Here is a 12,896-nt window from a genome sequence, read left to right as displayed (position 1 = left end):
TTTTCAGTTTCTTTTGTAGGTCTTCATGAGGTGAAATTGTATCTGCAACTTTTAGAAGATGATTATCTGATGTCCTGGGTGTAGTTTGTAGTGTCATGTGTCATTTTATCCCACCGAGCCTCTTTTCACTGCATTGCCCACATTCCCCCTTTTTTTACCCACACGACCTTGTTTTCAACATGGATGCCGAAAATTCTTCCACCACAGCGCAGTTTATGTCACTGGCGAACCCATTTAACCACATTTTGTGTCGCACGGTGGCTCGGAATCTATAATGTCGACTGACTATCGTCTACCTTTCATGCTTAAATAATTATTTTGTAACGACGTAGCAGCGCATTTACAGTCAAAAAGCCGAGACAATGCGAAAACGGACGCGGAATGGCGTCTGCCAGGGGCCCGGGAGGCTGAATAACAGCAGTATAGACTCGAATGAACGTAACAGGCACACGCCTAAACCAATAGGAGCGGGCTTTGCGAGTCGGTGACCAATCCCTCAACAGAGAATGGGCGGGACAACACGGTAAGGATAGTTCTGTCATACATGTTCCCGGGTTGTGAACATCGCCGACCGTTTCCTGCACTGTTGCATGGTGGTCGAACAGGAGGAATTGTTGGAAATTTTTCGGAGGTTAGTATATAAATTGGTTTTTACCCAGTGTGCATTATTCCCTCAGCCATCTCTGTGAGAGGGAGTAACAGGCTGCGGTGGGGATTCAGTCCAAGAATGGGAGACGGCTGTTTAATCATAAAATAAAATTGACACCCACCGAGCCAAAATGCTTATGTTATCATTAATTAGCTCGCGGATTCCTCGCTCTTGTTTTCCAACTGCGTCGCTAGTTAGTCAAACGGGAAGCTGTATGGCGTGAGTTAGCTAGCCCTCCATTTGTCTTTCCAGAGCCCTTTTAGACTTCACCAAATCATTTCGACGTCTCTGTGATCTCGATAACCGCAGTCATCGAGAAACAGTTCGCCAACAACCGCTGTGAAAGTCGTGACAGCGCTGCTTGTCATAGTTAGCAATGTTGTTAGCCTACGAAGCGGCTATCAAGCTTACTCCATTACGGCATGTTTCTGTGGCTGTGGTCGTCAACTGAGCGTTTAGACACGCTGTCAGTGTGATAACTGAATCCTGGGATACCAAAGCCGGTTAAATACACTTGTTTGATATACAACAGACTTGACTAATGTGGCAAGTCATAGTTGTGCTATATCGTAAGTAGCTAGCTCCAAGTATTGAGTCCAAATCAACAAGCGCCAAAAGCACATCAGCCGTGAGATTAGATGCTTATAATTAACGTAAGGTAAAAAAAGAATAACTCTTCAGCTGTTAAGACAAAAAAAGCAAGTAATGTTGACGTTAATTTGTTGATAAGACACTAGTAAAAGATTGAATTACCAAATGTGAGCTGAGCAGAGCTGTTAGACTGGTTTATTATAGTTTAATAATAAACTATTATAATAAGTGATGTCATGTTTATGACTTGAACTTGAAAACAGAGCAAGTCAGAAGAACACTATAACGAATCTTAACATGCTTCTTCTTTCTGCGTTTAATATCCACAATATGTCTGATTAGGTCACCAGAGTTGTAGGGATTTCTTGACATTTTTATTTTGTATTTTTTTTATATAGAACATCGTGTTAGATTTTCTGTTCATTTAACTTCCAGAGTTAGTTTGTTCGTTTCGGTTCACTTTTTGTTAGAGATGTTGTAATATATCAGCTGAACAATGTTATCAACCAGTATCGGCCTTATTGACTCATATCACCTATTGGCAGACACATGACATTTACAGATGTTTATCTTTTATGCAACATAAATTTTCCACTTAGTAAATGTTAAAAGGTGTGATGAAGATTTGAAATTTTGTTTATTTTTTTATGACGATAAAAGAAACAAAATATATGAGATTACTTTGTTTCCTTGGTACAAAAAAGAAAATGAATAAAACAATGCAAACACCTAACACTGGTATCAATTCCATTGAGTCAATAGAAATAGATTAACTATGAAGTCTGATATGAAGCAGGTTGTTACATTGGCTCCAATTTCACAAGTGTTGTATCTTTAGTTTGAATGAGGGGTATTTGTCTGGGGCTGAGCTTAGAATAAGAAATATATGTTGCAGACATTTCATAAACAAACTTGACTCACTTCGCAGGTAAATATGTGCTAATGTTGTTTGTGTTCACACATGTTACCATGCTGAAACTGGCAAAACAAAACATTTCATGTAGTGCAGAAAATCTCAAGTTAATTTTTGTTTATAAAATTTTTTTTGTTTTACTCTTTTCACTTAACTTATTTTGTTCCACACTTAGGTTAGGTTATTCTAGTAAATCAAAACTAAGTTATAACACATTTTTTCTATGCAGTTGTATGGTTGTTTGCCAGTTTGTCACTTGTATTTACTGAGCATGTTTAGACACTGAAAAAAACATTTATATATGTACATATTGCACATATTGGAGGAATAGCAACGATGGGGGGCACTGCAACAGCAACAACATTAAGTAAGATTCTTAATGGTTACATCCAGTTATCAAATAACTGCACAGTATCTGCATTTCCGGTGCCTGTGTCAGTATGCATTTCATTTGAGTGTCTTGCCTGTTTCCCCTGCAGCAGCTAAAGCATGCTCTTGGCCCAGATAAACCGGGACTCCCAGGGAATGGCAGAGTTTCATGATGCAGATGGGCAGCCGGTCACACTCTGTCTAGCAGAGGCTGTGACAGTGGGAGGTGAGCTTTTAAACTTTCTATTGTTACAAAAAAATTTACTGACACACTGCAGAACTGTACATCTAATCACATTTGAATTTCAGTCCCAGTTTTGGTTGAGGATGGCAAAACTGTGTCTAGAAGTAATCGGGTATTAGCTGGGACAAAGTGCATCACATCGCAGTCCTGTTGTTTCATTTTGTGACGATCTACTCCATTACTCCTTAAACTAAAAGTTTATGTTTTACTACTCTCTTATTTCCCAGATGGAGATCAGATGGAGAGTATGGACACAGTGAGTCTGCAGGCTGTTACACTTGCGGATGGATCCACTGCATATATCCAGCATGACACCAAAGGTTCCTTTTCAGATGGACAGATTATGGACGGCCAAGTTATCCAGCTGGAGGATGGCTCTGCTGCCTATGTTCAGCATGTGCCCATGCCTAAAGCGGGTAAATAAAATGGAAATATTGTAATACCAATAGCAGAGTAGAGCTTATTCTTTGTGTACTGTGTTTGTGGCACAGTGCAAGGCTGTAATTGCATGTCATCTATATTATGTAACAAAAGCTCACTAGTAGGTAACCAAGAACACACTAATGAAGAAGTGAATGTGAGTAATGTTTATTTTTAATGCATTTTTAGGGGGGGACAGTTTACAGCTTGAAGATGGACAGGCTGTTCAGTTAGAAGACGGAACAACCGCCTATATTCACACACCCAAAGGTAAATAGCACCTAATCAAACTGAATTGAATTTTAAGCATCTTTCATCTATTTAGTTGATTATTTTAATGTTTCATTTATTGTGCATCAGTAAAAGAAAATAGTCAAAAGACATCTGCTTATCCTTTATTATATTCCCTTCCTATAAACTCTTTTTTTATAAATTTTAATAAATTTATTTGCAGAGTTTGGCTAAGCTGCAAGTTCACAGACATTAAAAAATGTTCATGTGCATGTGTATCTTCTTTTTTAAAAACCAGTTGTTGTCTATTCATGGGAATTAAAAATGGTTACATAAATGTTAGTGTTGGACTAGAAAATGTACAAAAAATTTATAAATAAAAACTCTTAAGGTGAGGGATTTTACCACAAAGAAGCATTAAGTTTGGGTCCAGACATGCAGGAAACTATTATTTCCCTCCCCAAACGTTTTGATTTTTACTGGAACAAAGCTCAGTTTCATCAGTGAGTTTCTGCGTCCTTCTCCTAATTTCTGTGCAGAAACATATGATCAGGGTGGCCTGCAGGAGGTACAGCTGGAGGATGGGAGCACCGCCTACATTCAGCACACTGTGCACATGCCCCAGTCCAACACTATCCTGGCAATCCAGGCTGATGGCACCATCGCAGACCTGCAGGCGGAGGCGGCAGCTATTGACCCAGAGACCATCAGCGTGCTGGAACAGTATACCACTAAGGTACGTGTGCTTTGTCTTTGTACTGGTGTGGTACCAGCTCTACATTTTGTGTGTGTGTGCGCGTGTGTGTGGACGCAGAATTATGTTGAAAAATTGAAAATTAAATCTAATGCAGTATTTACCCTTGTTTCCAAGTGTCACTGCAGCAGGTGGATCTGGGTGACCCCCTGAAGCTGGGTTTATGTCTATTGCAGAATCAAACTGGGGATCTTTCGCATAAAAGGCAAACATGTTAGCTGTTACAAAATGGAAAATTAATGTAAAGTTAATATCTCTTCTTTAATCTTACAGTTTGGTGTTAGTTTTAAAGTGTTTTCTTGGCAACTATACTGTACCATACTGCAGTGACATTTATTTATTTATTTTTATTCACTGTGTGATCAGTTGGCTTTGTGCTAAGAAAGCTCAGTACAGATGTGACTGGTTTGAGACTGTTGATGGAGAAGTATAAGGACAAAAGTGTGTTTGTGGATCTATAGAAGTCATACAATGGGGTGCCAAGAGAGTAACTGTGTTATTGCATGAGGAAGTCAGGAGTGGCAGTGACATATTCGAGGGTGACTTGGGACACGTATGACGACAGCGAGAAAGTGGTGGGGTATGCAGTATAAGTGACAGGTGGATTCAAGGATGGGGGTGGGGTGGTACCATCTGAGGCCCTTCCTGTTTGGAAAGGTGATGGTCACGCAGAAGGCTCTGTGGTCTGTGATGTTTACAGATGACACTATGATCTGTAATGAGAGTAGGGAGCAGGTGGAAGAGCTCGGAGAGGTGGAGGAGTGCACTGGAGAGAAGAGGAATGAATGTTAGTAGTAGCGAGACAGAACACGTGTGTGAGTAAGAGGCAGACAGGTGTAACAGTGAGGATGCAAAGAGTAATATTGATATGAGCTTGCAACGTAGTGGCATTTTATCATTTCACACAATATTTTTAGGTAAAAGAAAATCACTAATACCATTGTGTACTGCGCATATGTAATTGGCTTGTGTAAAAAGTTATTATCTCGTTATCTTGGCAAGATGGTCACTTGTGAATATGAGATTAAATATTATCTTATTCATAGGCTTTATAAATTTGCCTGTTTTGAATGTTCCATTTTTGCTGTAATAATGGTTTATCAATTTTAAATATTATAGTTTCATATTTCATATCCCTTGGTTTAATATATTTATGATCATCCAGTAGATATTAAAATACCCTTTCTTTTCCCTCAAAGGTGGAGAATATAGAGAACCCCCTGGGGACCTTTGGCAGAGTTGAAGCAGACAATGGTGTCCACATGCGGGTAATGTTTCTTTTTATTTATTTCTCCTTTTTTTTCTATACGTTAAGTCTAACATTGAATACATAATTGTGCCTTGTCTTTCAGATTGTGTTACAGGGACAAGACAACAGGCCAGGAAGGGTCTCAAATGTTGGGGAAAAGTCCTTTCGCTGTGAATATGAAGGCTGTGGAAAGCTGTACACCACTGCCCACCATCTTAAGGTAAGTGTGGGTGCTTTGTTTTTCTAAAAAGTTTTTTCTTTGCCTCCTCAAGTGTAGATTATTTAAAGATAACATTTTGTAAGATTTTGCCATTTACTGAAATGCAATGCTTTACAGTTTTGTTTGTGTCCTGCAGGTACATGAGCGCTCCCACACTGGAGACAAACCGTACATCTGTGACTATCCCAACTGTGGAAAGAAGTTTGCAACAGGTAGCAACAGATAATATAATTTTACAAATTGACTCATGGCTAATTTCTTTTATTTTTGTTGCCAAATTTAATTTTTTTTTAAACCCTTGATTAAAATCTCATTATCACCATAGTGATGTTGACAATTGAACTAGTCAGGTTACTACTGTGTAAGTAAGTTTTTTTTCCTTTTAGTGAAGGCTGTAATTGAGTGGGATTTAATTTACTTGCAAAAAATACATTTTCTGTTTATCAAATGACTTGAAATGTCTGGAAAATGCAGACTCTTCAGTAAAGCACCCCAGACAAACTGCCTTAATTACCACTTGTAAACACAAGTTTAGTCAACCCCATTCAATTAAATTCTATTCTTTTTATAGAGCACCAAATCACAACAACAGTTGCCTGTTATGTTATATTGTAATATAAAACAGTATATTGAAAGAGATCCCTAAAGGTCTGTTTTGAGCTAGAAAAAACTCTTGCTATTAAACGTAAGACCATATCTGAGATCAGTATAAATATGGAATAGGCTGCTTGTAGGCATGGAATAATAATTTAGCTGAATGTCAAATTGTGTGATTCTTTAAGGCTATGGACTGAAGAGTCACTCGCGCACACACACGGGGGAGAAGCCATACAGATGTCAGGAGTTAAACTGCTGCAAGTCCTTCAAAACCTCTGGAGACCTTCAAAAGCACACAAGGACACATACAGGTAAACAACCACTCCCAGAAACTCACTGACAAGTCACAATGTTGTTGCAACACTCAATAAGCCTGATAAGGTTTGTAAACAAACCCAGGAGATTAACTGTTGTTTGCTACTGCTGGTAAAAGCTACATTACTTCAGGGCTGTTAATACAGAAGGGGCTGTTTAAGGAGTGTTTTGAATCAAAATGGATTGAACTAACTAGCCACACAGCACTGTTTTTTTTTTTTTAAACAAACAACACATGGTGGTGAAGAGCTAGGATTGGCTGAACAACTTGAGGGGGTTGTTTCAAGTTGTTCAGCTAATCCTGAACAACGGATGAGGGGAGCTGAAATTTTTCAAAGCCACCATAGTGCTGCAGGAGCACAGGCACATGGTCATCACGAGAAGCATGACGCCAAGTTCCTCCTGCTTGTTTTTTAAAATACAGCAGACATTTTGCAGTTTGAATCACACTGGTTATTTATAAAGGCATGAAGGCTAGTTTCATACCAGCATTAGTCATGTTAAACAGCTGCTTACAGTGTTGTGTCCTATTTCTGTCAGGTTTACAATTCTATAGATTTCAAGCTGCAGGGTTGACATACTTCATGTTTTGCAGGAGAGAAGCCTTTTAAATGCCCAGTTGAAGGCTGCGGCAGGTCATTTACCACCTCCAATATCCGTAAAGTTCACATCCGAACACACACTGGAGAACGGCCATACTACTGCTCTGAACCAAGCTGTGGACGGTCATTTGCCAGTGCCACTAACTACAAGAATCATATGCGAATTCACACTGGTGAGTCTTCAGTATTTTATAATGACTCAGCTTGCTGAGTCGTTGTGAGTCACTAAGTGCTCTCCAGTTGAACCCCTGGATCTCAGCACAGTTTTTTTTTTCACAGAAGCTGTGCAAAAAGCTTTTAAGCTGTTAATTGATTAAGTTTCAAGATGGCTTAAATCATCATGTCTAACACTGAAGTTTGAAAAACTCTGTTTTACTAGGAAGAACAAACAAACATTATTTCCATATATTTTTAAAACTATCTAGAATATCTATAGAATATCTAGATTTTTAGTCTTTATGTGGACATTTAATCCTTTTACTGGTCTTCTATATAGGATATGTATTTGGATTTCATAGCTTAATGCTAGCTCTAATGTTGTCTATATGTGCAGAAGGAAATAAGCTAGTAAACTATATCTGGGAACAATCCCTCTGTTCACTGTTCTTCACTACATTGTGATCTTACATATAAAGAAAACATGATGTAAAAGTAAAGCACATATTAATTCTTGAGTGCTGAAACAACACACCAATAAAGATGGGGGTCTTCACTTCTCTTGCAGTTTAATAAATGAAGTCAAAAGCTCATTGTCTTACTGTTTTTTCACTCCAGGTGAGAAGCCGTATGTGTGCACAGTGCCTGGGTGTGAAAAACGCTTCACAGAATACTCCAGCCTTTACAAACACCATGTTGTTCATACGCCCTGTAAACCTTACAACTGCAATCATTGTGGGAAAACCTACAAGCAGATTTCCACACTTGCCATGCACAAAAGAACAGCGCACAACGACACGGAGCCCATCGAAGAGGAGCAGGAAGCCTACTTTGAACCCCCAACAGGTCAGTAAAATGTAACGAAACAGAACAAATATTTTAAATGTTTTTTCATCATCATCATCTTTATTTATAAAGCACTTTAAAAACAACCACAGCTGACACAAAGTGCTGTACATTAGAACGAAATAATACAATCACATAAGATATAAATAAAAGCCAAAAAACCCCAATAATAATAATTAATTCGTTAGTTAATAAATAATTTAATTAAAAGAGAAACTAAGCCTCACTACAGTCAAAAGCCAAAGAATAAAAATGGGTTTTAACATGTGTTTTAAAAGTGGACAGCGAAGGGGCCTCTCTAACGGCCTCTCTTTTTTGATAAGTCTGTGAGGGATGTAGGAATTTAGAATGGAAACGGATGTTAACAATAGTTCAGATAAAACTGTCTATTTATTAACTTAAAAAGTTCTAATGAATCCTTAATGTCAATTCAGATGCCATCGATGACCCCAGTGTGAGCTACACGACAGCTGTAGTGGAGGCAGATGACTCCGGATCAGAGCCGGTTCCAGTGGAAAGCTCCGACATGGTTGGTCAGCAGCATGTTGCCCTGGTAACACAGGAAGATGGAACACAACAACAGGTAAGAGAATACAATGACATCATGACTATAAACATATTACAAATAACTTTTTTTTTAAGAAGCGAGGATGCTCATCATATACCGTATGTGAAGCAAATGCCTCAGAAATCCCTTAAAACTACATTCATTATAATGGTCACTAGTGGCAATAGCCATGACTGCAAAATGACATCTGATCCCTGAAAATTATATAGGGAAAGCGGCCTTCGGCCCTGACTTTTGTAAACATTTTCCTAATGAGTTTGTGGGATCAGTCACCAATGTCAGGTCATGTTAAATAAAACATAAAATTCATTTTTTCTACGAGTCAGGAAGGAGGGAAGCCCAGGATGGTAATTGGCTAACAACTAGTAATTGACAAATGGTTAGACGATGAGCAGACTGACCTCTCACTCTTTACGTTCGGTGTCAAATGACCAAAACAGCACTGGTGAAAATGCTCTTTACAAACAATGTAGTGACAAATTACTAAATCCATCATTTGAACTGTCAGTTGCTGTTAGTTGGCAGGAATCGCATAGCTGAAACTGTTGTGAACTTCGATTGTGCATACTTGTCAGCGCAACTAGACAGCTGGCTGATATGTTTCCTAGTTTGGATGTTCATTAGGTCTTTGAGGGAAGGGCACATCAACCATCATTAGCATTTCAGAATTTTCCCATGCAATAAATTGTCTTTATAATTTATATTTTTATAGCAATAAAGTGGACAGTGCAGAATAAATAGATGCAGCATAGCCTATGTTAATAATGCTATACATGTTTCAAAAGAAAAATGTATACAAATAGTAGAAGAAATATAATTTACATATTAATGGTGCGAAGGTTGGATGATAGCTGCAGCAGAGATTTTGTGAATATTAAAATGAACATATAGCACGGTAATAGGAAGCTGAGATTTCTGTAACAGTAGCATTTAAATTCATTTCAGGTTGTTCCTGTTTTAACTTTGTACTTTTCTTGCATATGCTTTTTTGTATCAAGTGGCAGCTGCAAAGTCTCATGACTGTTTGTCTACTATTGAAAAGACAATTTCTAATCTCAGTGGGACTTTGACCTGGCTAAAGGATGCAATCTGAAGTTGTCAGAGTGTAATTCAGACTCAATGTTCTTTTCTCTTTCAGGTCAGTATCTCCGAGGCAGACCTTCAAGCTATGGGTGGCACAATTACCATGGTAACCCAAGAAGGCACAACCATAACTATCCCAGCCCATGAGCTGGCAACTCAGGGTGCTCACTCAGTCACCATGGTAACAACAGATGGCTCAGATGAACAGGTAAACAACTCTCATAGCTCAGTAGACTGCACTCAGAATAATGTGAAGGGCTTTTTTTCTATTTAGAGGGCTTCTGTGTGGCGTTGTATTCAGCTTAAATAGCTGAGCTGAAAATCAAGTCTATATATTATAAAAGTAACTTAAGAAAGATCAGTTGCTTTTATTTTTAGTATTTTTATTATTTTTTTAATCAGGTTTTCAATTTTAATTTATTATTTATTCCGTTTTCTGGTAAACTTCCATGATGGAATCAGATGTGTTTTAAAAATATATTTGTGGCTCAAAAATTAAACTGTAATTTGAGTACAGCGTTTTTGTCGTCCCCAGGTGGCCATCATGACACCTGACATGGCTTCATTCCAAACTGTGGAGGAGGCAGGTTACAGCCAAGAGCAAGATGATATTCATCCTGTCACATTACTGGCCACATCCAACGGCACTCACATCGCTGTACAGGTTGGTAAAGATCATCAGAGGGACCGAGTTCCAGATATTAAATGTATTTAGTTCACTTTAGGAAGAAGATAAAGGAAAAATTTGGAAAATGTTACATCTTTAAGTCTGGTTGGAGCAGGCTCTGCAGTACAGAGGCCCCATCCTGAAAATATATTTGCCTAAAGGCTTTTGTAAATATAATGAGTAGGTGGGGTTCATCTCAGGAGTGGTAGGTGTGCTGTTGTCCTCTTACTGGTTCAGTCAATTCGGGATCAAACCAAAACTTAGTATGGATGTTATTCAAATTCATGGTGACTGCTAACTTGTTATGCAAAAAAGAAAACCAGCGCTGTAAATAATTGTTTGTTTTTCATTGACACACAATCTTATTATTGAAAGTAAAGGGTTTGGGTTTTTTTTAAATGCCTTTAAGTTCCTTCTTTCTACATATGGGAGAATGATTTATTTGTTAAAGTGCAGATGTTATCTACATCTAACAAATTCACTAACATTTATCCACTTAAAATACCTTTTTTAAGCTATGTATTAGAGTATCATGCTTAATTTACTATCAAGGCCAAACCCTTAAGGGTATTATAATTACATCAAAGGGCTAACAACCTTTTTATTTCCCTCCACTGTCTTTATTTAACAAATTGCACTGTTTCTGTTATGTTAATGATTTAGCAAAGGCTTATTTTGCATCTTTTCCGTCATGTGACAGTCATCCTCCAGCAGCCTGTTGGGGATTGGTGGTGGTATTGTTTTTGAGAGGGTTGGGAGTATGAATGCATTTACTTCCATATGTGTTTAGACATTGACACAACTTTTATTTTAGCTCCTTTATTTAAGTTGCAATTAAAGTGCTAACTCTCTGAAGTACTTTGAAGGATATTCATGCAACGGATTACAGCTCTTTAATATGTGCGCCTTTATTTTGAAGGGACCAAAACCGTTGTATGTGCTAGTTCTAGTACTGCTCACCTGTGGTCATCAAAATGTCAATATTTGCATTGTTTTCCTCTCTCTTTTTTATAGCTTAGTGATCAGCCTTCACTGGAGGAAGCCATCAGAATAGCATCAAGAATACAGCAAGGAGAGTCACCAGGCCTGGATGATTGATCGATAAGGACAGTGATGATGAATTAAGACTATTTCAAATGGACTATGTCAGTGGGAGAAATCATGAGTCTTCCTCAATGTTTTTCCACAAAAGAATTTAGCTTTTATGTGTACATAGAATTTTGATAACTGGAGTTCTGGTGTGCTATTTTGTCCCTCTACATAAAATGTGAGAGGATGAGGGGGGTGGGGAGGTGGGGCTTTCTAATGTTTATGGTGCACAGTACTGCAGTGTACAGCTAATGCTATTTCTAATTAAAAAAACAAAAAAAAAAAGTGTGATTGTTTGACTGCAGTTGATTTTCAACACCCACGTGCTTATTAACTTTGTCTCCTTTCAGCCTTGCTCCATTGAGAAGGTAAAAATACCTAGAGGACAAAGGGAAACTGTATAACACAAAGTTTTTATAAAAGATTACAGGAAGATATGAATGACAAGCACAATTTAAAAAAAAAAAGAAAAAAAAAAAAAGATCCAGAATAGTTAAAAAGAGCATTGTGCAAACACATTACAGTACATGGAAAACGTTTTCAACTACCCTGAGGAATGGAGAAGAAGTGTACTGGTACTGATTTTCAAAGAGCAGAGCTGTGGTAACTACACGGGAATAAAGTTGATGAGCCATACCATGAAGATGTGTGGAAAAAAATGTCTAAGTTAGGCTTCATTCTGAGAAAGCACACTATAGATGTGTTGTTTGCTTCGAGACTGTTGATGGACCCTGGGTCAGAAAGAGTTTCACTGTGTCTTTGTGGATGTAGATAAAGCAGACAATAGGGTGCCAAGAGAGAAAGTGTGGTACTGCATGAAGAAGTTGGGAATGGGATTTTTGCACGAAATCTTTTTAGCCACATTTGTTTTTTTTTAAATCTAGTGTCTTTTAAGTGTCTCCCATACTCCGTTGATGCATTTTGCACCCTTTCGACACCTTCATGCACAAAATCTGCCATAGAATCCTCATACAACAATATATTTTTCTTCTTTTTTTCATAAATCACTTAATCAACTTGAGCCCTTTTCAAAATGATTAAACATTAATTTATTTTCAAAAATGTAAACTTTTAATGACAGTTTCAGATATTTGAATTATTAAGCATTTATTGAAAAAACTTTGTCAATTAACTTGAAAAAATGTTGTTACTAAAATTGTTTACAATTAAACGGGTTAAAACTGGTTTTAACCCCAGGAACCCGTTTTAATGCATTAAAATAAAGCACTAACATACTAACTCGCATAACTTGTATGTAACGGGTGGGTGTTTATGTTAATAGTTTACTTGATCTTTATCTATCGCGGCGTCTTTGATCTTTCCGCCTGAATAA

The 12,896-nt window shown here is 37.8% G+C and overlaps 1 protein-coding gene across 5 annotated transcripts; it reads left to right on the top strand.

Moving 5' to 3' along the window:
- The first annotated feature begins 332 nt into the window (after positions 1 to 332).
- znf143b (zinc finger protein 143b) lies at positions 333 to 11,777 on the top strand. 5 transcript variants are annotated; one of them, XM_063479149.1, is made up of 15 exons: positions 333 to 523; positions 2,633 to 2,748; positions 2,994 to 3,182; positions 3,376 to 3,456; positions 3,957 to 4,153; positions 5,371 to 5,439; positions 5,524 to 5,640; positions 5,777 to 5,852; positions 6,423 to 6,548; positions 7,148 to 7,327; positions 7,929 to 8,156; positions 8,591 to 8,739; positions 9,863 to 10,015; positions 10,343 to 10,471; positions 11,489 to 11,777. In XM_063479149.1, exons 2-15 carry the CDS (start codon positions 2,643 to 2,645, stop codon positions 11,570 to 11,572), a joined length of 1,884 nt encoding a protein of 627 aa, XP_063335219.1. In that variant the 5' UTR covers positions 333 to 523; positions 2,633 to 2,642; the 3' UTR covers positions 11,573 to 11,777. The 5 variants fall into 5 exon arrangements, with proteins under 5 accessions (XP_063335219.1, XP_063335217.1, XP_063335216.1 ...); XM_063479147.1 differs by lacking the exon at positions 333 to 523 and adding an exon at positions 538 to 631; XM_063479146.1 differs by lacking the exon at positions 333 to 523 and adding an exon at positions 2,290 to 2,520.
- The last annotated feature ends 1,119 nt before the right edge of the window (positions 11,778 to 12,896 follow it).

The sequence above is a fragment of the Pelmatolapia mariae genome, linkage group LG7 (genome assembly GCF_036321145.2).
Source record: "Pelmatolapia mariae isolate MD_Pm_ZW linkage group LG7, Pm_UMD_F_2, whole genome shotgun sequence".
NCBI classification, from domain to species: Eukaryota; Metazoa; Chordata; class Actinopteri; order Cichliformes; family Cichlidae; genus Pelmatolapia; species Pelmatolapia mariae.
This window is presented reverse-complemented; position numbering and strand designations above follow the sequence as displayed.

What these genes read in the sequence shown, in the direction of transcription:
- znf143b (XM_063479149.1), top strand. Translation starts at nt 2,643, where the DNA reads ATGCTCTTGGCCCAGATAAACCGGGACTCCCAGGGAATGGCAGAGTTT. An exon ending in TGGAACAGTATACCACTAAG is followed by an intron (nt 4,154 to 5,370) that starts GTACGTGTGCTT and finishes TTTCCCTCAAAG; the next exon opens with GTGGAGAATATAGAGAACCC. An exon ending in ACAATGGTGTCCACATGCGG is followed by an intron (nt 5,440 to 5,523) that starts GTAATGTTTCTT and finishes CTTGTCTTTCAG; the next exon opens with ATTGTGTTACAGGGACAAGA.